Source organism: Pseudoliparis swirei, chromosome 20 (genome assembly GCF_029220125.1).
Source record: "Pseudoliparis swirei isolate HS2019 ecotype Mariana Trench chromosome 20, NWPU_hadal_v1, whole genome shotgun sequence".
Taxonomy (NCBI): domain Eukaryota; kingdom Metazoa; phylum Chordata; class Actinopteri; order Perciformes; family Liparidae; genus Pseudoliparis; species Pseudoliparis swirei.
This window is the reverse complement of record NC_079407.1, coordinates 13,194,231-13,221,299: the sequence shown is the minus strand read 5'-3', so window position 1 is coordinate 13,221,299 and position 27,069 is coordinate 13,194,231. Positions and strand designations below refer to the sequence as shown.

The window sequence follows — 27,069 nt, the reverse complement described above, 5'->3', positions numbered from 1 at the left end:
TCGCATCGAATCGCAGCAAAGAAGAAAAACAAAACCAAATCTCTGGTGTGCAGCTTTTACTGTGGCCTCTGTATTCATCGAAATACTTCTATTTATTTTCATTTCTTCTTCTGATTCCATCTCAGCGACCTCCGCTGGCCCACGGAAAAATCAGTCTGGAATTATGTCAAAAAATACATTTGTTTTTGCTCCACTGGTCCTGAAATACATTTAATTTGTCACCGCTGTTCAAGACTGCGTCACGGCCCAGGGGGAAGCGGTCAGCTTTGAGATGAGGCCAAAACTCTGAACATGTCTGAAGTTGATTGTCCAGTCTGTTTTCCTTGGACCAGCCATTGCTCTGGTTCAGGTATTGCTGGTGATGAGACCGGGACCACAGATAGACTCATTTCTTCTGCCCTGTTCCCCCTCAAGTGTCCTCCGTGCCTGTGTGCGTCACTTGTTTTGCTCTTGGCTCCCTCCTCCAGTCCCCATGGCGCTTTTCTTTGTGCAAGTCTCTTTTCTGAAGTACGAAACAGGCATGCAACTGCAGATTTAAGGCAGTGGTATAAACCGCCTCCTCTCTGCCTCCACTGTGACGGTTGTACTTGATGAATTCACGACACACTGAGACTTTATCTCTCTCGTGCAGTCAAAGGGGCGTAGAAAAGCCTCCAACACTTGTTTTTCCCGACCGCAGAATCTCGTTGTGGTCAGACTGTCACTACCTCCCTTGTCTTCCTCCTTAACGTGCTTCTCTGTGTCCCTCATTTCCTCTCCACCTCCCTTCTTCTCACACACCCCGAGCCAATCTCACAAAGGAATAAGAGGGAGGCGAGCAAAACAAGCCTGTGGTGGTGCAGAGAGGGAGGAGTGCAGCACAGAGACATGGAGATGGAGGAAGAAGGGGGAACGAAGTTGGATCTGAGGCTGTGCCTCTAGGACCAAATCAAGAAAGTCCAGTGTGTGCGTTCCCTTGCCTACATGAATGAACATGTGTAGCTGTGTGCATTGATTTTTATGGTAGCGTGTCATATGTTGTTTGAGCGGGCTCCAAAGAGTTTGTGCGGCTGAATATATGCATGTGGCCGGAGCTGTATTCACTTTATGTGAATGCGTGCAGACTCGGCTCTGCGGCTCATCACGCGCTGCAGCCAACTGCTGATGACACAGCACTTGTTTTGTTCTCGCTCTACCCTGTTCTGTGCCCATTATCAGCCCGGGAGCCTGCGCAGAATTAGACGGAGAGCTTTGTCTAATACACTGTTCCTCGAGACTCCACTTCAGCCGTTTCCTCCGTGGCTCTGCGCGGCAGAGGACACCTGTCTGCGTCTCAGGTCGACATTTGAGAACAACACTCGGCGCTTATTCCCTTGATCTCGCTATGGGGCTGAAGCCTGTTTACCCAGCCTGATGACATTATGACAATCAAGAGGGGATCAGTTCCGTTCCACTTCCTGTCTGGAGGCTCCCTGGTGTGTTTTTTGCGATAGTTTGGCATGCAGAGCCACATCGCCCGACTGATTCACAAGAGGTCCCTGCGCTGTCACACCGTTAGCATGAGGCGAGTGTTAGCACGCCGTGACTTATTGTCTCAATGAGGAGCTGAAGAGTTGCCTAATGCAAGCACTGCCCTGTCATTTGAAGGGCAACTGTGTCAAAGCTGATGACGCAGTAGTTTTGGACAGTTGGTGCCCATTTTCTATGCAGGGTTGTTGTATATTGAAGGATGTTCCTGCTTCCTGCGTCCTGAAGGAACCACGAGGGAAGATAGCAGATTTCCTCTTGTGTTCAGCGGGTTGGGAGGTAAACAATGACGGGAAATTCTGGCAATAAATCCGAGAACTTCTTCAACAAATCCTATAGTACCTTAGAAGACATATTATGTTACATTATATATATATATATATATATATATATATATATATATATTGCTGTTCACATGTAAAGCAGGAGTAGTAGTTTAGTGGATGAAGAACCATCAGTGTTTCCCTTAAAGAATAAAATATCCCTTCTTTGTTGAAAGACTTTGGTCCCAGGAGACCCGGATGAGCGAAGCTCTGCCCTCAACTAGGAATGTCCTGGTTTGTGAGGCATGACGAACTGCGTTTTTTTTCTACTCCCTTTCGCTCTGTGTGCAGCCTCTCAGTCACTCAATGGGCAGCAGAGCAAAAAGCCTTGTGCACGAAACTAATCAAAGCCGTACTCATGTAACCATCAACCACGCCAAACATTCCCGAGGTGCAATTCACGTGTCTCCTGTCTGAGCGCCTCTGCTCTCGGCACTGCAGCGTTGAGTCACTGGAGCAGCCGAGCGTTCACAGGCAGTTCTGACGTTGCTCCATCACATCGAGCACAGTTACCCGTTGAAGTACATGAGCCTGAAAGTGTTTTTAACATTTTTTTTACTGGGTTTTAAGGGACAGTGCACATTAATAAAAACATTTCAGTAAATGTGCCAAAGTTAGCCAAGAGGCTATTTTTCATCTGTAGTCCCAATTTCAGGCTCCTAAAGAAAAGTGAGCCGGGCAGACGGTGTCTCTGAAGTCGAGTTCGCCACAATACTACCCAGCTTTTTATGGTCTCTATAATTATTGACTGCATTAACCCCCCCCCCCTCTCTCTCTCTCTCTCTCTCTCTCTCTCTCTTTGTCTGTCTACAGGCGCTAGCAGCCAATGCAGGCACAGGGTTTGCCGTGGCGGAGCCACAGGTGGCAATGTTCTGCGGAAAGCTGAACATGCACGTCAACATTCAGACCGGCCGGTGGGTACCCGACCCATCTGGAACCGAGAGCTGCGTCGGAACCAAAGAGGGCGTGCTGCAGTACTGCCAGGAGGTGAGTCCCTGTGACACAGACACATCTCTAATCTATAATCCATCCACTTTAGCAAAGTGGTGATATTCAAGCATCGCAGCCAGTTATAAAAGGGCAGAAACAAATTGGGTTGTCATCGTAGTTGCAGCTAATTAAATTACTTTTAGGAGAATTGAAGGTGGAGGTCCTCGCCCATGTACAGAGGTGCAATTCTCATTTTATTCCATGAGCTTGACATGAGAATGTTTTGGTAATGTGAGATTTACAAAACTATTTTGCTATAGAAGTACATTTTAATATGCAATATTTATTTTAAGGTCCTAATTGTATGATATCTAGTTGAGTATTAAGTCTTAGGACATGCTGTCTAGGCTAAATGGACTGGACCTTTATAAAGCACTCAGCTAATCTTCCGATCACTCAAAGCGTTGTACAGTGCATTCACACACACACACACACACACACACCTAGGGATTATATTTATTTGTTTATGTGCACATGTATTTTTCTTCTTCTTTTTGGCGCTCAGCACTTTTAAACAAATTTTTAAAAAGGTCACAAAGGCATCACTTCATAACAACACTAACATTCACTGGGAGGTGAAGACCGGTCTACTGGTTCAGTGCCCTGTGTTTGTTTGACCCGTCCACCTCCCCACTCGTCTAACAACGTTTTTCTCTGTGTGTAATATTACCTCACCAGCTCTGGCTGTTGCATAGTCATGTGGAAGCATTTAATTTGTGTGTCCACCCCGAAAAAGGATCCTGAATGACTTTACAGTGGCATTGTTTTTGTGTTGCCAACACGTAATGTGTTGGCAACAGTTCGGGACATTTCATGAAATTCTGTGTGACCGGGCTGATTGCATTGAGAGGAATTGGCCACCACGGTGAAAGAAGTCAGTTTTCATATCACTGTCATTTGTCATGTGAGAGACTATTGAGCTGTTCCGGAAAGACCGACAGGATTTAAAGTGTAGTGGGTGGCATTTCAATTAGCAGTTCCTGAAACTGTCATTTCATCTAGCTGCGATCTCTCTTTCATGACATGTTTTTGCATGACACGGATATTCTGGCTCCTAATTATCTGTTCCCACTGCATCTGCTAAACCAAGAGGCTGCTGGTATCTTTAGTGTATTATGCAGCTGTCCAATAAGAAAAGCAGTGTTGTATATTTTCAAGAAGCCATCCCCACAAGCTTCAGCTACATTTATTGATGACATTTCGATGGCATTTGGAGAAAATGCCATAGTAAATTGTGTGCTTTTTCATGGTTGGGCAGATGGCATCTATAAACTATAAAGCGGGGTTTGAAGAATCCTATTCAAGCTCCACTTATCGACTCCCTCTCACTCTTGCACACACATGCAAAATACCTCTCTTATTATTTAGTACACACTCTGCTGCTTCTTCCAACAGATGTATCCCGAGCTGCAAATCACAAACGTGGTGGAAGCCAACCAGCCAATTCGAATTGAGAACTGGTGCAAGAAGAAGGAGAAGAAGGTGTGCAAAGGGCACGCCCACATTGTGGTGCCTTACAAATGCTTAGGTAAGCTTTTACTTTCATAAGTAGTTCAAGTGCTGGTGGAAAAAACACTTTGATGGCTGTAACCCTTCATATCAAGGGTGTCCCATCCCCCTCTTCTATATTGCGCCTTCAGTCAATGCAGAGAAAGAAGACATTATGATACATTTGAGCTATGGGCAAAGAGCAATATCGGGTCTGATGTAGATGACTAATCGTTGCCTTCAGCTGCAGATTAAGCCGATCCCGGCTGGACAGGAGCTAATGTGAATGGATGCCAAAGGGGGCGAGGGGGGTGCATTATTGCTGGGAGGCTTGTTGAACAATAAAGCACAATCTTATTCCCCCCCTCAGACAGTGGCCATAAACTCACAGAGACACACAGTCAGCGAGGGAGAGGTCTGTGAGGAGGCCTGCTTTATTGCTCCCTATTTCTCTATTCGCCTGTGCTATCAGACACACCTCTCTCCCTCCTTTGTCTCCTGCAGCCTCGCTGTAATCAGCAGTGGCAACGTGACTATATCCTGGTTTATTAAATGTCAAATGGAGCCTCAGACTTTGCAGGCCACATGCCTCTGTGCTCCCTAACTTATGAAACCACAGCACACTCCTGCTGCCTCTGAGGATTGCAATAACAGAGAAATGCAGCTCTGTAACAAGACTCCTCTTTGTACGTGTCCAGCAATGTCAGGAAGGAAACCGCATCTTCCTCTCTGCTGCAAATATACTTCCCGGCACCCTTCCTCTGTTCGAAAGCCTCTTGCGGATTCAGTTGTGCCGTTTTCTGGGGGGAAAGCCATTAGCAGTCGCACTGGACTGTGAAATGGGCGACCATTCAAGAGAAGTTTTGGCAAATGCATAGAGGAGGCTTTTGGGAAATTCATGGGACAGCAAACCCCACAACTGGAGTGGCTGAGACAGGAATACAGATGTAAAAAGTTCACATGCAGAACCGGACTTCCCTTAGTTTGCGCTCATCTTACATCCTGAAGCTATTTCCCTCCTACCTGCCACACCGGATAGCCTCTGACTTCACTGTTGCATCCATTAACAAACCAAGACGTCGGATCCCGATTCTGCAACAGTTCCATGTAATTAAAGAATCAAATAACCTAATTGAATAGCTCCATCGCTTGTTCTTGCACATTGTTTGTCATCGTTGCTAACGGTCTGTGTACTCGTGCCGCATCACATCACAAAGGCCTCCTCGGCTGCTCTGCTGATTCGTAAATGAGGTGTTTGGACAGAGAGAACAGAGAAGACCGATGGAGAAGAAGAAATAAACATAAGGAATTTGGCGAGAAGAAGGCTATTGAGAGGGTTTCTGCTTAATTATGTAATGTAGCGTATGAGGGGCTTAATTGGAGGGCTCTGATCATATGCTACGAGCCACGGCGGGCCTCGGCCACCTCACCATGCCTCACCTTTGCAGCTCAGTATTTGTCAGGCCTCTATCATATTAAGTGCAATGAGGAGTGCTTTTGAATTATTCATTATGCGTGATGTTCACATAGTGTTTCAGAAAAGTGGACATGAGAGGTTCTGTCTTATATTCATCAGTGTACATTAATTATAGTAGAATCAAAAAGAAATAAAATAGACCAATGGGAGGTGGGCTCTAGCTAAAAGGATGTGATTAAAAAGGCCGGACCAGCACCCATGTCACAGTCATAGTTTAATAGGAATAATGGAAGCACAAAGGAAGCAGCTCAGTATAAAAAGTGAGAGATGAGCTGTATCCCATCTTTACATGCAGAGGCTCAGTCTCAGAGCCCCAATCCCTCCCCGTTTCCTGGCCCCAAACAATGGATTTAGTAGAATGCATTATTATGATTAAATGAATGGGTTTTTGTGCAACGGCACTTTAATCCCTGCAGCATGATGTCTTTGTCAAACAGCACGAGATTATTGTGGAGACTTTTTTTCTATTAGTATGTCTAAAATGGTGAGAACAGTCAGTGGCAGTAGTGTGACTTTTAAATTGTGGGGGAAATGCACGAGGACAATACAGATTGCAGCAACTTCTTGCTGAAAAATGGCGTGTGGGCAAACAAAATGATCTGGGTAAATACAGATTTATATCGATCTTTCAAAAGACATATTTTACATTTAAATTGTGTTGCTGTATGTCTAGAACTATTGCTATCAGCAATATGTCCTAGGAGGCATATTCTTAGCTCTGATCTTGAGCTACTTTCTACCCCGTAGATTTTTTCAGTGACGATGTTTCTTCAGGCCGGGTTTTGATAAGAATTGAATTTGTAACATTTACAGATATGACACATACTTTGCTTTTCCTGTTGACTAAGCCTGTTGAGTTAATACAGGTGCAGTGCACACAATGACGACTCCTGATATCATCAGAGGGGCTGGGTCTTGGGATTGTAAATACATTGATAATAGATACAAACTCAGACATGTTTTAGGAGCTTTTCAATGTATTCACATTCCTTCACAATTATAAAATGATGCGTCAGTATCACATATGTGAATGGTTGGCTAAAGGTAAGACATAAGGCAAGTGCTACAGTCCTGGTTAAGGCTAGGCATTATCCATGTTTTAAAAGTGTTTAAATATATAAAAAATATATTAACATGAGCTGGAACCCAATGCAAATGTTATTTCCATTATGTAACATCAATCTCCAGCTTCTTCCTGGTTTTAGTCACGTCTCCCCCATTTAGTCCTTTCATGGTGGGGATCAGATGTCTTTAAAGATGCAATTCACGATGCAAATGTAACCAAAAGGGTAGGCACACTGTCCAAGATCAAAGCACAGGACTAGAATCGGCACTAGGCAACAAATACATCACATTAACGTTTCAATAATATTGAAAAAAATACTGTTTTACTTTTTTGACATCTTTAGTGTTGAGAACCAAAAACTATATATTATAAAATCCATTACAGATTAAATCATTGAGTGCACTTATATTTTCAGATCTCTCACTGATTACACTCAATTGAATTACAGCGGGCTTCCTTTGGAAAGTCCTTGAAACACAAGAGCCGTTTTTGGTTGGTGCTTAATTTAATTCCCCGCCTAAGGTATCATTGGTGCATCGGGTGTATTTTTACCTTCACACCAGAGCAGCCATTTCTGGGGACTGGAGAGCATTTGTGAGGGTGTCTGATAGGTGGAAGTTTAAAGGAAAGGCGGATGAATAGATTGGGTTGTGAGGAGGTTACAGAGAAAGAAGAGTGTGTGTGCTCGCGTGCACACAATCACACATGCACAGAAACCCACCGAGAAGGAGTGCTTGCGCAGCACAGCTGCTCTCCAAACACCATCATCCATCACCGACTGCATATGGCGTTGAAACACACTCTACTACCTCACAACCAAAGCAACCTGGGAAGGAGAGAGAGTGAGACGGAGATGAAATGAAGATGAGTGAATGAATCACTCAGCATCCGGTGTGCAGAATATGGAGCTGAAGGTTACTCGGAGTCAGTTGCTCTCTCCGTCTCTCTACTTTTCTCAGGATGTGAAGAGAGGAGGGAGGGAGGTGGGCACCAGGAGACATTTTCTGATTTGTTTACTTCAGCAAAAGTATAACAATACAACCACGTACAATACAACCACGTACAATCTACGCAATCAAAATGTGACTTCTATAAATGTAAATAATGATTCTTATTCAAACTAAAAGCACACATGCAGAATGGACACTTTCAAAGTGTTTTTACTCTATTATATGATGCTATTTAAATGCCACAGCAAGTCAATATGGTGGTAATTCTAGCTCAATATACTGTTATATAACTGGTAGTTTAGGCAAGCTATAACCATGCATCATATTGTATAAGCGTGTCATGTTTTAAACAGTTCAAAGTCTTAATTTGCAAAAATATATATACCTGCCAAATAAATGGAATATATATACAATATTACCCGCTAAAGTGTAGTGAATTAAAAGTAGGTTTAGAAGAATGTGTTGCGTGTTTGGTTAGAAAAACGTTTATCACAATTTTGACCATGGAGACCTTTTCAAATGTTTTGTTTTAGTCCTAAACCCCAATATATTCTATTAAAACAACAACAATATAAACTGGATAAAAGGCTGCATTTTCTTATTTGACAAACTGGAAAAAAAACATAGTTGAGCATTTGCAATGAGAACATGTGTAGCTGTATTCAAGTACAGTACTCGAGTAAATGTAGAAAGTTACTTTCCACCAGCGGTGGGCACAAAGCAGAGGGATAAGAGAACGAGGGTCTGGGGGGGGGGGGGGGGGGTGGGCATGAGGGGGTTACTGTATCTCATGGGTGGAGATGAGAAGCAGCTGCTGAGCCTTTTGCTATTTCCAGCTCCCTCCTCTTCCTATCCTACCCTCTCATTTTCCCAAACATTGCTTTTTCACCGTGTGCCGGCCTCGCCTTACTCATATGAAGCAATCCAGCAGCTCTGGCTCGGGCCGAGGTCACGGCAAACCACTAAATGAGCAGTTATAGGACGGCCCCGGCCCTCGCCGTGAAACCTTTAGACCCTCATTTGTGGGTTTTCAGTCTGCCCGTTTCTAAGCCACTTGGATCTGGACTTTGCCCCAAACCTTCTATTCATCCCTTCCTCTCTCCACCTGGATTTCCATCTGTTTCTGATGGCAGTGTTTCTACCTGAGCTTCTCGCCACACTGCCAGCCAATAAGCAGTCGCCGTCCTTTTTAATCTTTCTTATGACCCCTGCACCATATGCTTACACACACACACACACACACACACACACACACACACAGTGTGTTCAACCTGTAGCCATTCATAGGCATTCACAAGATAACTTTCATGTCATTTATTTATTCCCAAGATCTGCTCTCCGTCGACTCGTTCTATGAATAAAACATAACCGAATGAATTGAATTCATCAGGCAAATGATCTCACTGACCTGCAGGGAGAGCACCTTAAAAGAGACACTGTGAAGCTGATTTTCTCCACTGCCATTTTGATTGCAGTTATAGGTTTGGCTCCAGAGGAGGGATGAATCCCTCTTGGCTTCAGGTGCACTGGCAGATGTTCAAGTGTCAAATGCCCTTTCTGTTATACCGCGGTAATGAAATGTAAATGACAAGGCATCTATGAATTATTGAATCGTGCCCTTTTTTTCTACTCCTCTCGTCTGCCATTCCTTTTTTTTTTTTTTTTTTTTTTTTTGGTCCCTCGAGACGATTTATTGTTTCTAACTCCGGCTCTGTTGTGAAGCAGTGACCTGTCAGAGGGTGTGGGGGGGTTATCCTTTCAGTTTCTGGACAGATTTGTGGTGTGACTAACGGCCGTATCGCTCCGTGTGATTTGCTGTTACAGTGGGCGAGTTCGTGAGTGACGTGCTTCTGGTTCCAGAGAAGTGCAAGTTCTTCCACAAGGAGCGTATGGACATGTGCGTCAGCCATCAGCAGTGGCACGGTGTGGCCAAAGAGGTAAGGAAGGAATTACTTCATAGGAAGCAGTGAGAGGCTGAATGTCCGAGATAGCAGTGCGATGGAAAACGAACGTCATGTGGGAAGAGGAAGTGTTGAGCATCAATTTGACCTTTAGAAATGAAACTAAACAGATTTCTGGTCCCTTCTCACTGTCCTGCTGGTCCCATTTGTATTGCTCTCCAATCTTTCCTATTCCCTCCTTACTATCGTTCCACCTGCCTCTGAAGGGGTTCAGGCTGGCTGGGAGCCCTCACAAATCAGCTCCTAATCAAATTAGTGTTTTGCCTGTAATGCAGCTAATCCCCAATGGGCAGCTTCATAGCTGGCCCCTGGGGACCACTCAGACGACGACAGTCTGTTCTTTTCTCTCCCTTCCCTTATGCTTCCTGACTACTCTCACAAATCCGAGTATCATCTGTAGCCTTCGATAGTGTGGCATCCCAAGCGACCGACGTTCAATAACACATTTGTTACAGCCGAGCAGTAACAAATCTCACCGGTGGGGAAATCTGGGTTAGAGAAATTACTTCAAAACAATGTCAGCTCCCTCACTCTGAGTTCTTAAACAGGCAGTTTCTCGGCAGCCATCAGCTGCTATATGAACTGCAGCATTGTTGAAAAATAGCACATCAGTTAAAGGACTGCATGCCATTTTGAAAGTGTGGCCCATTAAAGGTTTGAGAGAGAACTCAGTCCTCAATCATCTTTGTTAGTATTCTGAAGGTGGATAAATGCAAGAGACGGACACGAGAAGTCCTCAAATAGACTCTGGTTGCCACTCTGCCACAAGATAGCGAGTATAAATACATACACCTGTCAGGATTGGTGAACCTAAAACATAACGGAAGTTTAAATACTCCTCAAATCCTTTTGAAAGTTCTGCACAGGTATAAAATAAAGAATACCGACTGGTTGGATTATTTTCTCCTGACTTTTTACTTGACTGGATGGTTGTGATGTGTTTATACTTCACTGGTTTTTGCAGCTTTTTTGGTTGAAAGTAAAAAAAGTTGTTTCAAAAGCTAAAGTCCATATTTAATGTGTAATTGTCAACAGGCAGGCCAAACTACTTAAACAAACAGGCAGCCTTGTTTGTTGGTTTGATAATGTTTGTTTTTTGTTTCTTTCCAAATCTTAAGTCTTCATTTTGAATAATCAGTTTAACATTATTTGAATAGTATTAAGAAAATAGTTGAAATTTGGGTAAAATAATAGAACACAGGACAATCCCACATTTGACTTTAAAGCAACTTTACGTGAACCACGTTTTGTGCTTGGGACACGAGGACATCATTTACTACTAACGGAGATGAATAATTTCCGCACCAAGTTTTATACTGGGGTATTTTTGAGAGGCCTAGAAACCACAGCAGCTGTAGCCGTCTGGAGCGCCGTGTGCCCATGTTCAATGGATATCCTCTGCAGCTCATTCCCTCCACCCCGTCAGGCCTGTGCCAGGAGCTCCACGGTGCTGCACAGCTACGGCATGCTGCTGCCCTGCGACATTGACAAGTTCCACGGCACCGAGTACGTGTGCTGCCCCTCCTCTCGCGCCGGGGAGTCCCCCAAACCTTCCCTGCCCTCCCACGAGGACGACGACGAAGAGGAGGAGATCGAGGATGAGGAGATTGACGTGATTGACGAGACCGACCTGGAGGACGAGGATGCCGTCGAGGACAGGTGAGCAGTCTGCGGTTCTGCTACTGATCAAAGGCACAGTCTTGAAATATTGCGAGCGTGATATTCTGACATTACTGGCCATCTGGAGGAATTAAAGTGTGGTGACATTGACCTAAGGCAGCTGCTCTGACTTTGTTGATAAATCACTCCTCTTCCTGGCCTCCATCCCTTCACTCAATCACCTCCACCTCCCTCTCTCCCTTCCTCAGTGAGACACCGGCTGATGAGGAGCCCACACAAAAAGAAGAGCCATTGGACGACTACGAAGACGAGGAAGATGAGGATGAGTACCACTATGTCTATGAGGACGAGGAGGCAGATAAGGAGGACGAGTACGAGAAGAAAGAGAGCAGCAAAATGTCAGAGAGCCAAGATGAGGACCTGCAGGAAGTGAAAGGTTTGTAATGAGTAGTTTTTAATTATAATGTACTTCTCTCTCGCTCTCTCTCTCTCTCTTTCTATCTCTCTCTCCCTCCCTCCCATATTGGCTCTTTGCCTGCCACTACCACTTAAATATAATCAAACCTTTTTAACTTTTAATCTATAGGCAGTTATATCTAAATCTCTGCCAGACTGTAATCAGTTAAGTGTATGCATCAGCAATTCCCCTTCCTTCAGCTCACATTGATAAAGCAGCAGAGTACATCCCAGTATCCACAGTGCAAGGAAAAACCATGCTTCCTTATTTGCATCCAAGTCCTCTACATGTACATTGCATTACATTACATTACATGTCATTTAGCAGACGCGCTTATCCAAAGCGACTTACAATAAGTGCATCAACCATGAGTACAAACTCAGAACAACAAGAAAGTAACATTTCTTCAAGAAAGCCAAACTACAAAAGTACCATAAGTAAGTGACTTTCAAGTGCCACTAGAGTGCTAATCTGTTTTTCAGCAATGAACAAAACAAATTTTCTCCGGTGCTTTTTAAAAATCGTTTAGTTTCATCATATTCGTAGATGTTTACTGGTAGTTTTCCGAGTGTGTTGACATTGAGACTGGAATGAAGTGCTGCCCCTAGTGGCCGGATGATCTAACAAGCTGTCCCCTGGCAGCGGTGTGCACCCTGGAGGCTGAGACCGGCCCCTGCCGTGCCGCCATGCGCCGCTGGCACTTCGACATGAGCCAGAGGAAGTGTGTTCGCTTCATATACGGGGGCTGTGCCGGCAACCGCAACAATTTCGAATCAGAGGAGAACTGCATGGGAATATGCAGGCGCCTGAGTAAGTCTCAGCAGACAGAGGATGGTTTGACAACACGCCTCCCTCTCTCTCTCTCTCTATTTGTGTCTTTGCTGCAGACTCTTCACTTCAGAATAATTTAGGTTTAATCTGTCACTGATTTATAAGCAGAACACCTGTTCTGCAGTCTTCACCTGTCACTCATCACATCGCTGGTGTTCCCGTATCACCTCCACAACAACTGCATTCACTAAAGACTATTTTGATTTCCTATATTATTCCACACACACGTTAAGTGCTGCAACCAATGATCATTTAGTATAATTATCATGCATCAGTTATCTTTTATAGAACATGTTGCATGTTGCTTGCTTTTATCAGGGCAACAGTTCTAAACTCAGATATTTATTTGTAAATGATTTAAAACAAAGTATAAAATATTCCCATTTAATTCAGGAAGCATATTTGGTGTTTTCGCTTGAATTCATCCAAATTTTAGACAGTTGTGTCTTGAGGCCAATGTCTGTACAGCTGCCTTTACGTGTTCCATGTTACTCAAGGTAATGCATCGAAATAGTATTGTATCCTCACACCCAACCGTCATTCATACTACCTTTCAAGTTAGTAAATTAAAATGTAAATAAAAACTCCCAAAAGACTAAATAACAAAAATATGACATTCTACTTCCTTCTTAATTTGGTGTTCATTCATATGCATGCAAGAGTTTTGTTTTCTTCTCTGCTTGCCTGTCTCTGTTCTCCGCTGCCATGTGTTTCTTGTTCCTGTCGGTCTGCTCACAGAGCGCTGACACGACGTGTGTCACACATCACCTTTTGTTTTGCACCTTGCAATGGCAGACTCACATTTCATCAGTTCAAACGCAGTTCATGGCCAACACCTCTTGGTCTTTTGCACATCAGATCACACTACATTTCATAGGAGCTGCAGCATTAAAGATCCGAGCGGGAGCTCTGCGTTCATCCGTTGTCCTGTGCCTCCTGCTTTTGACGGTGAGGGGAAACAACGAGGTCTCGTCCTGTTTGCGAGCCTGGAGCGTGATCGTTGTTGTGAGTCCTGCGTGACTGTGGAGCGAGGAACCCAGAACAGAGCCCTCTGGCCTCGCCCCAGATGACCCAGCTATCAAAGACAGAGATATTTCCATTTGTGTCGGACTTGTCAGCAGAAAGTCAACGGGAAGATGAAAGGAATCCAAAAGGAAATACTGTCAGATTCTTTTACGTTCATCAGAGTTACTGAGGGTGAAAAAAATGGCAATGAGAGGAGTGCTACTGTGAGGATTTTTGTCCAACTTCAATCTTCTACTTTTAACTCTTTATCTCTCTCTCTCTTCCCAGCTGTCTTTGTCTTTCTGCCTACTTGTGCCACCTGTCTGTCTGTGTCTTTGTTTGTCTGTCTGTCTGCATGGTTGTCAGTTAGCAGCCCTGACCACTCACCATCTGTCTCTGAATTTGCAGCCATGCCACCGACTCCTCAGCCCACCGACGATGTCGACATCTACTTTGAGACGCCAGCCGACGACAAGGAGCACAGCCGCTTCCAGAGGGCCAAGGAGCAGCTGGAGATCAGGCACCGCAACCGCATGGAGAGGGTGAGTTATCGGGCCGAGTTGAGGGCCCCGCCCCCCTAATGAAGGAGGTAATATGTCAAATTTGTGTTGCTCAGTTGCACAATATCCAGGACACGGTTCTTGTTTCTGAGTTAAGGACACAATAATGCAACTTATGACTATCCTTTAGGGGTGCAGCTGAGAGAAGCTTCTGTCTGAGATAACTCACGGCGAATGAATTGAGCTAGTCGGTTTGCTCGCAATAATAGTAAAAATAATAATATATTGTATTTGACTCATCCTTAGTTATTAAGGAGCAGTGAAGCACCCAGGGAGCAACTGGGGGTTCAGTGTCTTGCTCAAGGACACTTTGACATGCTTATGGGGAAAGCGAGGATCGAACCGGCTACCTTGTGGCTACGGGACGACCACTCTCCCCCACCGAGCTACAGCCGACCAAATATTCATTTGTGCATTGGACGCTTTTTTTTTCTCCATCATCTACATTTACAAAAATCCCTGTTAGAGGCACTTTGAGAGAACAAGTGCAGTAGGAACATTTTGCATCTGGCTTCATTTCCGTCTCTCACTCCAGGTAAGAAAAGAGTGGGAAGAAGCTGATCGCCAGGCCAATAACTTGCCCAAGGCTGAGAGGCAGACATTGATTCAGGTAAGACACTGATCCTTCCCGCCCGGGAGTCCCTCCTTTGTCCCATTGTCTGGGTGCGATAAGACGGCTTAGGTCTCTCACTCCCCGTGCCTTTAAACATTTTTTTTTTCTGGCTGCTCTATCTTTATCACGCTAAGGCTAAATTAGGGCACTGTCTGAATGGAGAGACTTCCAAATGAGTCCTCAACTCTTGACAAGCCTGAGAGGCGACATGAGTGCACCCCCAGAGATGTATTTACTTCTTTTTTAATATATATATTCAAAAGAGCTCCGTTATGCCACACTGTTTACGGTGCATATTGTATACAGATTTATATAAGTGTATGCTTTTGTTTGTAGCACTTCCAAGCCATGGTGGAGTCCCTGGAGGAGGAGGCAGCCAGCGAGAAGCAGCAGCTGGTGGAGACTCACCTCGCCCGGGTGGAGGCCATGCTGAATGATCGGCGCCGTCTGGCCCTGGAGAATTACCTGGCTGCCCTGCAGGCCGACCCCCCCAGGGTAAACACCACACACTGGCCTCTGAGTTCATCTTTCATCCTCTCCTCACCTCTCTACCTGTCTCTTCTTATCCAGAGAAACACACATCCCCATATCCTCCATGAACACAAAGTCAATCACATTTGAAACCACAGGGATAATCTCTGTGTTGTGTTTTTTAATATATATATTCCTCTTACTTAATATTATTTTGATCCTTTTTCCAGCACACAGTTTGGTAATCTGTGGCTTCTCTAACCACCGGTGCTGGGCTGGTCACCCAAAGAGGACTCAAACGTTGATGTTTAAAATGTTATAACCTGACCTAAGTGCAGTAACCTCTAATCCGGCTTCTGTTGCACTGAAAAAATTGTGTAATTGCATCATCTTGTGGTGTTAAGATTGTACGTCATGTCATATAACTGATTTTGCTTTACAGACTCATTTTATGATGTGGAGTAAAATGAATGAGAATAGTTATTTTTCATGTCTCAAAATGTGCTCATTACTCAGTGTTTTTTGAGTCATATCTTTTTATCGTTTCATGGTTTATTAGTTAATATCAAATAAAACCTCAAATCTGAATGAAAACATGTCTATAGAGAGAGCAATAAACATCACTTTGATAGCTATGAAATTAGAAGAGAACAATTGATTGACACAGCTTCAGAGAAGTATATCGACACAAGACATCATACTGATGTCCCGGAGAGTCAGTATGATACAGAAATGTTTTTTGGAGGCTGTTTCACCACCCAACACTATAACCCCCCCCCCCCCCCATGTTTTCTTTCCACTCCATGTTCCCCTCAGCCCCACCGCATCCTGCAAGCCCTCAGAAGGTACGTCCGCGCAGAGAACAAAGACCGCCAACACACCATCCGCCACTACCAGCACGTCCTGGCTGTGGATCCTGAGAAGGCTGCTCAGATGAAGTCGCAGGTCAGTGTTTATCCACATTTTACTTTGGTGGAAATGACCAGGGCCCAAGGGGATGTCTCGATGTTCAATCCCTCCATCAAAAACTCCCAAATATTCCATGTAGAAAGAGAGAAGAGCAACAAATCCACACATTTGATAAGCTGTAACCTGCCAATGTTTGGCATGTAAACTGGAATTAATTATCTTAGATGTATACTGTACATTTAATATATTAACTGTGAAGTCCTTTAGGTCTTTATAGTTCAATTAGTTTAATTGTTACCTTCCAATAATTTGACGTTTTGCATCATTCCTACACGAGTCTCAACAGACTCAATGAGAGGCTGCGTCACTAAATGTGAAAGCTCATGCAGAGCTACTCCAGATCCTCCACTCCTCCTATTCCCTCTCAGACAGGAGAGGGATAATGATGTCTCAGCCTGCGCCGCTCTGCCCTCTTTCTAAGTGTGTAGGAGGTAGAAAGAGTGTGTGTTTCTCTGAGTCGAAGGGAGTAGGCTCAACCCACCGAGGGGAGGGCGAGTGTTTTCATCCACTTAAGCCTCAGCCGAAGATTAACATTGCGCGGGTCTTGTATAATGCTGGACTCTGAGCTGCTGCGTAGGGATTTAGCTGGTAGCTCCTCTATTAGATGTACTCGCTTGTTTGTGTCAGAGCCCTTCAACACCATTTTTAGTCATCCTCCATCATTACAGATATCAGGGCAGATGGATGAAACTGCATGGACAGGAGGGGAAGGGGCCAGTGCGTTACTATTTGGATGAATCGTAGGATCTGGGTGGCCGGGAGCCTCTGTGCTCGGTCATGGGAAGCCACTCTGTGTTGTCGGGTTCTCACAGTGTTTACTTGTGAAGCTCCTGTGCATTTCTTCACCCAATCAATCCATCAGCATGTTCAAATCTGCATTTTCAGTTTTTGCAACTGTTTGTAGATTTGACATTTGACAGAGAAGTGCATTACACAAAGACGCCTTTGTAAATAGAGCTCGTGCTGGGCTTTATGTAACTGTTATGTGGGTTTCTGGGATGATACTTTGCTTTAATAAATCCTGACCTATTTATTCCAGGAGAGGTTTCCTGATGCATTGATATCTGTACTCCAACACTAATGGGGATTGTTTGTTAAACGTCAACGTGAAGATGACGCACAGGCTGAGTCTTTCGGGCCTTTAATGGGGGAAAGTGCATCGTTGCTCTCTGTTGCCGGCTGCGGTGGACTGCAGCCATGTGTTGGAAGATTAAAACAGTCAATCATCACATTGGGAAATAAACACCAGTTACCTGCCAAGAGCTGGTCAGCTTGTTCAGCGGCTGGTAGTTTCTCATATTCTGCCAAATGTAGAAATTGTCCTCTTTTCTTCACATCATATTGCGAGTAGAAACCATATTTAGGAGAATGAAGAATTGTTGGAATACATCAAGTTTTGTATCTGTGTGATCAAAAGAGCTTGTTGTTTTACCCAGAGCTCTGGGGATCATTGGGACTGACAGGCAGTAGATCCTGCCAAGTCGGTTCAGAGACTCAAGACTGATTTGAATATTACATGCAGCAACTCGTTTTATGTCTGCAAGCTGCGAGCGAGCCTGAGTTCATCTTCGGAAAATATGCTCTGAAGCAGAAAGCACAGTTCTGACGGTTCTGTTTACATTTGTGAACATGTACGACTCTCTCGCTTAGGAACATTTATATTCTGGTCAGAGAACCGATGCTCTCCGTTTGTATTTTCTCTTCCTCCTGACACCTGTTTCTGAAGATGAATTAAAATGTTCTCATATGCATTATCTCATTGCACCACCATGTTTTTACTGCTTCTCCCTGCACATCTCCAAACATGAAAGCCAAGACTGTAATCTGTGAATCTATTAGGTGGCACAACTTGCATCCTCACGAGTAAGCCTATACACTTTTTCAGCAGGGGTTTCTGGGATAAGTGTGTATTTTCTTATTCATTCATCTTTTATCTTTCGGAACTTACAATGTGCATTTCCCCTGTTTTATGGCATTCTACAGACTAAACAATTCATCTGTTAAAATATAGAATTAATTTTGATCTAAAATTAGAATAATTTGCTGCAGTCTTGGGTGTAAATGATAACATTGTACATAAAAATCGTGATCCTTTTGTTTTGAATTGTCCATTAAAAAAACACAATTTCTGTCATCATAAAAAGACAGCAGGATTTTGATTTACACGACACCCTCTTTGTCTGTTTCTCCAACCCCAGGTGATGACCCACCTGCGTGTGATTGAGGAGAGGATGAACCAGAGTCTATCTCTGCTCTACAAAGTACCGTATGTGGCCGAGGAGATTCAGGATGAAATCGGTGAGTCGTGTTCAGCCAGAAGCCCCGAGGCAGCTCGGAGGAGGGACAGTGTGCTGTCATAAAAATGAAGTGAAATGAAAACAGTGATGGAATTTGCACATGTGCCAGACAGAGAATGCCAATACATCACATGGCCTCTAACCCTGTCTTCTTCTTGTGCAAAAAGAAACACAAACATACCTGGAGACTCGTAGACAGGCTTGAGCGCTGCCTGGAACCCAATTATCAGAGACACAGACAACAGCGTTGTCTTTTTCTCCCTATGAATTTGTGCGAAGGAAATATAATACTGCTACGCATTGATTTTTAGGGTCTCTGCTCACCCACCAGCTCTCGTTTTTACAATTCGATCTGAAGCTGGAAACTGTATTTGGAATCTATTTATCGCCAGTGGTACAATTTAAAACTGGCAATGTGCGGCATGTTTTAGGAATTTGGTATTTTGATTCCAGCGCCGATTAAAGTGAAGCGGTGACAGAACTGGGTCACAGCTTTCACCGTGCAACATCCTTGTGGGAGACGTGCAGATTTCCACGGAAATGGCTCAAAGAAAAATAGTAATTGGTAGTTAGCAGAAATGAGAACAGACGTCTCTCTCTTGCAGCAGCTCTGTTAACAATAATTAGGGAAACTCTCATTTGACACGTTGCTGCCATGTGCCGCGTTGAAAGGCGTTAGCATGAGCCAGGCCATCTCACACTCTGTCATTTGCCCTGTTCTGCAGACGAGTTACTCCAGGAGCAGAAAGCTGACATGGACCAGTTCCTGTCGTCTATCTCCGAGTCACAGCCAGACGTCACCGTGTCATCAGAGGAGAGCGTGGAAGTCACTGGTCCCGAGGGGAAACCCTACCGGCCCTTCCAGGTCACATCCTTGGGGTCCCGTTTAGAGCCAGAGGGTGAGCAGCTCCAGTCACACGCAGCATCATGAACAACACTGTGGCTGTGTGGAGGACAATAGGGCCATGCACACGAGTCTCTCCAAAGGAGATTGGTGACGAAGCGCGCCAGAACTGTTGCGCAGTTAGGGAGAACAGGTTTACAAAGTGGAGCCGTGGGTTTGGACTTATCTGTGCGTGCACAGTTCCTGTGGCCTTTCCCCGCAGCACCACTGTAGTGCAGATAAATGCCCAAAGCCTCAGGCGTTGGTGCTGAGCTGGAGCCAAAAGCTTTGGGTCATATCGGAGCAGTTATGGCTCTCTTCTCAGTCGCATCTCTGCCAAACAAAAGATTGAATACTCAACGAGAGAGAGAGAAACGCCATGGATCGAACGCTTCCTGCGAGATGGAAGGCAAATTATTATTAAATCCCCAAGGAACATTTTATATACATGCCAACACCCCGGAGAGCCAGCCAATTTAGAAATTGCTCCCTTTTTTTGGTTCTTTTCAGACTATTTCCTGCTTGACTTTTTTTAAATTCAATTAACACATTTTGATAACCCTGCCTTTTCTCTTCTCACTTAAGTTAACTCTCTTTTCTCCTTCCCCATTTCTTTTCTTTTTTTCTGTTGCTCATTTCTAACGCCAAGGCGATCTATCAGACTCCCCACGTGCCTTCAAGAAAGGTTGGTGCCTCTGTTGCGTCTTGTTTTTCTGAAGCCCCCCCCCCCACTCCTTCCTTCTCCCTTCTCCCATCTTCTTTTTTGTTCCACTCCTCTCTTTTCCCTTGCTGCAAATTGGGATCCTCTCTCTCCTACCATTTATATTCTATCAAAAGCCATCTGCTGGTTCATTTTCTTCTTCTTCTTTTTTTATTGATGACTGCGTGGTTGGGTTTCAGTTGCTCTTGTGCTTTTCATCCTACTAGGATTATCACTTCATGCTGAGTAGCGAAGCACTGGTAGAGAACGGTCCCAGCCAGCTGCCCCTCGAGAAAAGAGACTCTCCAGTCGTGTGTTCGCTGTCATCCCGTCCGCAGTACATTTGTCAAGCCACCGTGTCTAATTATTCCTCCACCCGCACATCGATTCCCCTCATCAGTCGCCCTCTTTCTGACTGATTTAGTGGCCCTGTCTGAGGCCCAGCGTTTCCGCTGCTGACCCACGGCCCAATCGTAATTGGCCCAATTTGTCCTCTAAAATCTGAGAACGGGATGTGGTGACGTCACCTGTTTCGTCTGATCTAACTCTGCGATCTTACTCGGGGAACACGGAGACGCCTTACACTCATCCTGCTGTTTAAGTTTTTTTTCATAGAACTTTGTCCCTCTGCTGCTGTTTTTGCATTGTTTACCAGTCCAATGTTACAGTTATAGACAACTAGATCGAAAAAGCAGCAAGACTTTCAGCATTCTGACCCAGTGAATATTTAACACGTGCTTATAAATGCTTCATTGTCGATAAATAGACTGATTGTTTCAGCATTTTTTTTAAATCCGTGCAGATGAGAGGTCACATTGCTCCCGTAGAGGTCGCTCCCATTGTGCTGTGTTATTGTGGCTGGCTGCGGCAGCATGTGCACCCTGCAGTACCAGCTGATAACCTGCCACAGTTTCAGACGTCACTCGCGCTTGAGTGAGGATCGCAAATACACGTCATTGTTCCTCGCTTAATCCAAAGGCAATTGTACTAATCTTGAGCATTTCGCTGAGCAGCAACAGCAGCAGGAAATAAGGCGACTGCTGTCCGTTGATCAGGAGGACCTCAACCCCGTTTGCTCTCTCTTCTCTCAGATCATCATTTATTCATGGAATATATAGTGTGTGTGTATATTAATAGATGCTATCCCTATTCCAGAACCATGCACACTGAAACCCACAGTTTGTTGTTAACTATGAAGGATTTTGTCCATGAGAAACTCTCGTGATGCAGAGGTTTGAACATGAAATTGGATAAAAGTGAAGAGTACAAGATACCTGGGGGCCCCCTAACTAATTAATTGAATTAGTCGATAGAGCAGATTTATGCTCCGCCACTTTGAGAGGGCCTTTGTAGAGAATGTACGGTCAGTGTCACGTTGGCGTCACAGTGCTCACACTGTGCAGGATGGAAGAAAGGGCTTTGTTGTCCACGGTGCACGCAGGAGACTGACGCCACATTCGTGAGGAGAAGAGCTGGATATCTATGTGCAGCTGTCCACCATCAACGCCACCATCCCTGTCTGTTTGATTGTTTGTTTGTTTGTTTCGTGCTGCTCTGCTGTTATTGACTGCGCTCCTTCACCTCCTGCAGGCTCTGCCATGTCTGGTTTAGACGGCCTGATTGGTGCTGAGGAGAGAATCATCAACAGCAAACCCAAAATCAGCAACAATGTGGTAAGAGCTTCGCTGTCGCGTTCATTATTCTGTTTGTGCCTCAAAGCTTTTCCTTTACTTTCCAACTTGCTCCACATGGGAACTGAGAGCAGCATTGTTAAAGCCAGAGGAATTCTGTCAACATGTATAATTGTATTTCCTTTGCTAAATATCTTAAAAAGATAATCTCTAGATGAATTGACTTCCCTCGACATCTGACAGAGGCAATGAAGCAGATGAAGAAGATGATTGAGTTATTAATTAGTACATACAGCACTTTCACATCGCTCTTTTAAATTCAGTTTTTAATGAGGCAGATTATTTTAGTAACCATGTTGTCATAGTTACAACTATCTCTAACTGGGCTATTTGCATGTATCCCTTTGGCCTCTGCCAAGCGACTCTCATTCAGATCATCGCATGCTATCTTTCTTTGCCAGACACGCTATTCCTCCTCTTGGCTTTTCAGACTACGCTTGGCTGCCGAATGCGTGCTCTGTTTCGCATGCTAATCCAACCCCATCTGCTAAACTGTGTGTCTGTGTGAGTGTGTCTGCATGTGATTCGTGCAAGTTTTTGAATGCATGCATGTTTTCTTTTTCTTCTGGGACGAAACGATGTGACGTAAAAAATAATAAAAAATACTAAATGGCGGTGACAATGAAAATGTATTTATCGTGATAAAACCCTTTTTGTTGTTGTTGTTGTGGGAAACAGACTCTGCACTGCTCTGTCTCTGTAGACAGCATATCTTTAATTCTGCCTCCTGAACACACCCACTTCCACGCACCGCGCTTCTTCTTCTTCTTGAGATGAGAGCTCTCGCTAATGAGTGAGACATGTAAACTGTGTGCCGAGATGAGAGTCTGTTGTTGCTTGCAACCCCCCCCCCCCCCCCTCTCTCTCTCCTTCGAGTCTGGACAAGACAGCTCCAAGTTGTCCCATCACCGAAACACAGATCATCTTTACAGTTTACTCCGTTGCACATTCACACCCTCTCGCTCTCCACCTGCCTATCTGCCTATCTCTCTTTATCTCGCACACATGCAACCTCACAGTGCTGTGGTGAGTGTAACCTGGGCTCCCCTGTCTGTGTCGACAGGTGATTGATGAGTCTCTGGATGTTAAAGAAGTGGTTTACAGTGCAGAGAGAGTCAGCGTTATGCGTGATGATGAGCTGGTGAGTACAGCGGTGCCCTCCTCAGGGCTCTTTGGGGAACTGTAGTCATCAGTCGTGGGGAGAGGATGAAAGAAGGAGGGAGTGTGCACAGATCCTAGTTCTGCAGCTGAATAAAAACATAAAAAACACAGATTGGGAACGGATCACAAATCCGGGCTAATGTTCGGGCTAATATGTTTTGGTTATTTCTGCATGGGTGCATGTTTGTTATGTGATTGTATCTGAATGTACACATTTAAAATGTTAATCCACACAAAGTGAGTGTGCTCAGTTTGTGTGTGAGAATGAGCAGTAAAAAGACAAGTGGCTGTCTACATATGATTAGTCTGTGTCATATGTGCCAGATCACATGATGAAGATGAGTGTAGGTGACTCGCGTGTTTTTACTGAATTGGCCAAGATCCTCCACAAAGACACATTCCATGCATGTGTTCACATTCCTTACATTGGCTTTCATTGCTTTGAAGGGGAATACTTGTATTTGTCAACCTGGGTGCTAATCTTATGTCTTTTTTCATTGTGACTATTGATCATAACTATTCACTCACCGACTCCCTTGGTGATATTTGGGAACACAGATTTCAGCAAGAACACTATCGATCAGATTAGAAGCAGCTTCGCAAAAAGACTTCAAATGAACATTAATCCTTGCAAAGAGTTCTATTTGAGTCTGGCTGAATAAACACAGATAGTAGCGCCTTAAACATCCCTGTGGCTGTTGAAGGGAGCTGCACAGCGAAGCAGATCCACGTCATGCAGGTATTTTACATAAGAATGTCGCCAACGGGATGCAGGAACAAGACCCAGGGTTTTAGACTTGGCATATTTGTATTAACAGAGCACAGAGTCACATTTTATTTATCGTTATGGTTGTGTGGTTTTATTTTAGAGATGTTTTATTTCTTCAAGATATTTTCCGATATTTTGTAATTCCAATGTCTTCAGAATTAAAAGTGAATTTCTCTTTGAAAGCAACGACTGGCATTATTATGCTTTTAATTTAGCATCATATTATTGGCATAAAATCTCAATAAAATCATTAATCGCAATTATTTCTGGACAATATCGCCCAACAAAAGTAGTTATTGCGACAGGCCTCCATTGTGTTATCAAGGTTGTCATGCTCCTTGGTCATAATGCATGTTAAAAATATGAAAATAATAGTGCACATAGATTTTTTGGGATGGCTGAAGCTTCATTAAAAAGTGTCATATAACAGAAGGATAACAACAACTTGAATGTCCATTCAGCATAAGAAAATGACCTGATTGAGGTAACAACTGTAGTATATGTGGACTACAGCTCAGATGACTGGACTGCATCAGTGGTTAGCTGCGCATATATTGTCTCCTCACTGTTCTCCATGTCTCCCTCGTCTCCATTTCAACCCATTAGGAGTCCTACCGCCCCCTGGGAGAGGACTTCAGCTTCGGCAGCAGTGCACTGATTGGCTTGCTGGTGATCGCGGTGGCTATAGCAACTGTTATTGTGATCAGTCTGGTGCTTCTGAGGAAGAGGCAATATGGCACCATCAGTCATGGCATCGTGGAGGTAAGCCACCTGGTATTTGCAGCAGAGTGTGAGGACTTTGAGCCCAGGCCTGTGCTCTTAACGAACTGCTGTCTGTCTTATTTCAAGTGTCAGATTTACAGTACTTGATCAGGGGTTATGTAAATGAAAGGTGGGATAATGTGAGGCACATTAGGTTATTATATCTGAAGCATTTGCATACAACACACACAGCATGTTGTTCTTAGTGTGTATAAGTCAACCATTCAAAGAGTGCTGTGTCTGTCTCGCAGGTTGACCCCATGCTAACGCCAGAGGAACGCCACCTCAGCAAAATGCAGAACCACGGCTATGAAAACCCCACCTACAAATACCTGGAGCAGATGCAGATCTAACCAGAACCCACAGAGGGCGCTGTGCAGTCGTACAGAGGACAACAACGAGGGGGAATATACTACTGACCAATAACACATGCTATTGTTAAAATCATTTGCATACATCCAAACTCCATTTACTGGTTTGTTCAAAACAATCCTTAAATAATGCTACTACTTCTACTACTGCTACTATTGTACTATAGAGCTCTTTTTGATCATGTTTCTTTTGAGAAGGTGATGGATGTATCTGCCATTTTGCATTATGGTAAATGTGATTCTGCAGATTTCTTTGTAATGATCAATACAGCTATCTCAGATCAAGGTGTATAACATTTCTTCAGACGTTTTCTTTATTTTTTAAAGTGAAAGGCAAATTAAGCAAAATGTAAATGTTTTTGAGTGGCCATCATCAAACCAGCATACCAGACGCTACACTTTAGTTTCATGCCAGTGTCATTCATGCAGTTTCTGATGGTTTCCTCAAAAATAATTGGTGTTTTATTTTGTTCTTCTTCCTCTCAATAGATTGCTTGTATATGAAGGTTCTTTGTACCGATTAAAATGTATAGTGAAACAACAAATGAGAAAAAAAATGAAATCATGAATTATTTACTTTCTGTTCTTTGTTATGATAAAAAAAAAACTAAATATACATATACAGTTCATATATATATATATATACTAGATATAAGAATAGATGTTTTTATTCCGCCTTTTTCCCCCAGGAAAGAGGTGATGGGTTTAGGGTTCTTAGCTTAGTGGTCATGACTCGTGTTTGCAGGAACACTGTTAGCCAGAGTCGGTGAAGCTGTGCACAGACCCCCAGCTCGGACACATCACACAAAACCTACTCTGACCCCTTACTAAGTGAAGGTGATAATATATCCCCTCCTACACACAAACACAACCTTTTATCAATAAATATATATATATCGATAGATTAACTAATACCTATTGATGTGTTGCATAGTTGAGTTTAGCTTGGAAGCTGTTTTTCATACTTTGTGTCTGACAGGCTCCTCTATGGCTTTGATTTGGAATACAGTGTCACAAACTCTCTGATATGCTACAAGCAAGTAGTTTTTGGGTTTTGTTTTTTCCTGCACAAATTATCTCAAGCAAAATCCATGTAGCAGAAAAAACTGCTTTGAAATCTATTTTGGGGATAATGTGCACAAACTGTTGGCTTTGCTGGTCATGAAGCGTAGAACAGTCTGATGGATCAAAACAGGGCCGGCACAGGGGCACTAACAACTTAAACAGTCACCCCAAATTAAGTCGAACTGTTCACAAGGTTGTAGATTTAGGGGTGCTATGAATAATTAGCAAATAACAACAGATGCCAAACAATGAATGGTAGTTTTTTTTCTAAACCTGAATATATCATAAATAATTATGATGGGCACTAAACACCTTTTTGAAAGGACTTGGGGCACCTGGAACAAATCTGGATATATGCCAACTGAAGGCAACTTTGAGCTGGAGGGCTGTGCAGGCAGACAGACACGTAGAAAGACAAAGCTTGGAGAGCTGGTTTCTGCAACAAAAAAAGCTGACTCCTCTTTCTCTCTCTCTTAATATTGTCTTTGAATGCCTGTATAGTTGATGTTGCAATCATGGCTTTTTTTCCAGAGGATTACCTGTGGTGTGCATTGTTCTTATATGAAATGATATGATATATATATTTTTTTGTGTTCTTGTTTCCTATTGTTTCCTCTTCCTGTGACAGTATCTCTGTATGTGGCTGTCTCACTATGCACCCAAACGGCTTCAATCTTGTAACCGCCTGCTTGATTGTGGGAAGGGACTGGGAACTAATATAATATGCATATTAGTTATTTCCCCCCGAAAAGAGATTGACACCAACAGAAACAGATTTATGGTTACAGGGGGGATACACATCAATAAACTCACAACTTCCATATGGATGTGTCATCTTTTCATAAACAGAAACAACAAAAGAAAATCCCCAATATCTCAAAGCTTGCCTTGACATACTCAAATTACTTGGTTTGTTAGATCAACAGTCCCAAACTCCAAACTATTTAGTTTACTATCAGCAAAGACAAATCGAAAAAAGACAAATATTCGCATTTGTGAAACTGGAACCGGAACAGTTTGGGCATTATTTAATAAAAATGACTTGATGGAGCACGTGATTATCAAATAGTTGTCTGTTGATCA

At 43.7% G+C, this 27,069-nt stretch overlaps 1 protein-coding gene across 2 annotated transcripts in view; it reads left to right on the top strand.

Annotated features, from left to right (window-relative positions):
- The window catches only part of aplp2 (amyloid beta (A4) precursor-like protein 2), a 51,536-nt gene extending 24,729 nt beyond the window's left edge, over positions 1-26,807 (top strand). Inside the window, exons 2-18 of one of the 2 annotated variants that reach the window (XM_056440526.1) lie at positions 2,643-2,816; positions 4,215-4,347; positions 9,625-9,737; positions 11,188-11,420; positions 11,630-11,817; positions 12,481-12,648; positions 14,083-14,216; positions 14,770-14,844; positions 15,184-15,342; positions 16,135-16,263; positions 18,486-18,585; positions 19,310-19,483; positions 20,117-20,152; positions 21,758-21,840; positions 22,922-22,999; positions 24,395-24,550; positions 24,802-26,807. In XM_056440526.1, coding sequence (XP_056296501.1) covers positions 2,643-2,816; positions 4,215-4,347; positions 9,625-9,737; positions 11,188-11,420; positions 11,630-11,817; positions 12,481-12,648; positions 14,083-14,216; positions 14,770-14,844; positions 15,184-15,342; positions 16,135-16,263; positions 18,486-18,585; positions 19,310-19,483; positions 20,117-20,152; positions 21,758-21,840; positions 22,922-22,999; positions 24,395-24,550; positions 24,802-24,903 — 2,235 coding nt within the window. In that variant the 3' untranslated portion in view covers positions 24,904-26,807. The remainder of the gene's footprint in view (positions 1-2,642; positions 2,817-4,214; positions 4,348-9,624; positions 9,738-11,187; positions 11,421-11,629; positions 11,818-12,480; positions 12,649-14,082; positions 14,217-14,769; positions 14,845-15,183; positions 15,343-16,134; positions 16,264-18,485; positions 18,586-19,309; positions 19,484-20,116; positions 20,153-21,757; positions 21,841-22,921; positions 23,000-24,394; positions 24,551-24,801) is intronic. The other variant, XM_056440527.1, reaches the window with a different exon arrangement.
- Positions 26,808-27,069: the final 262 nt, after the last annotated feature.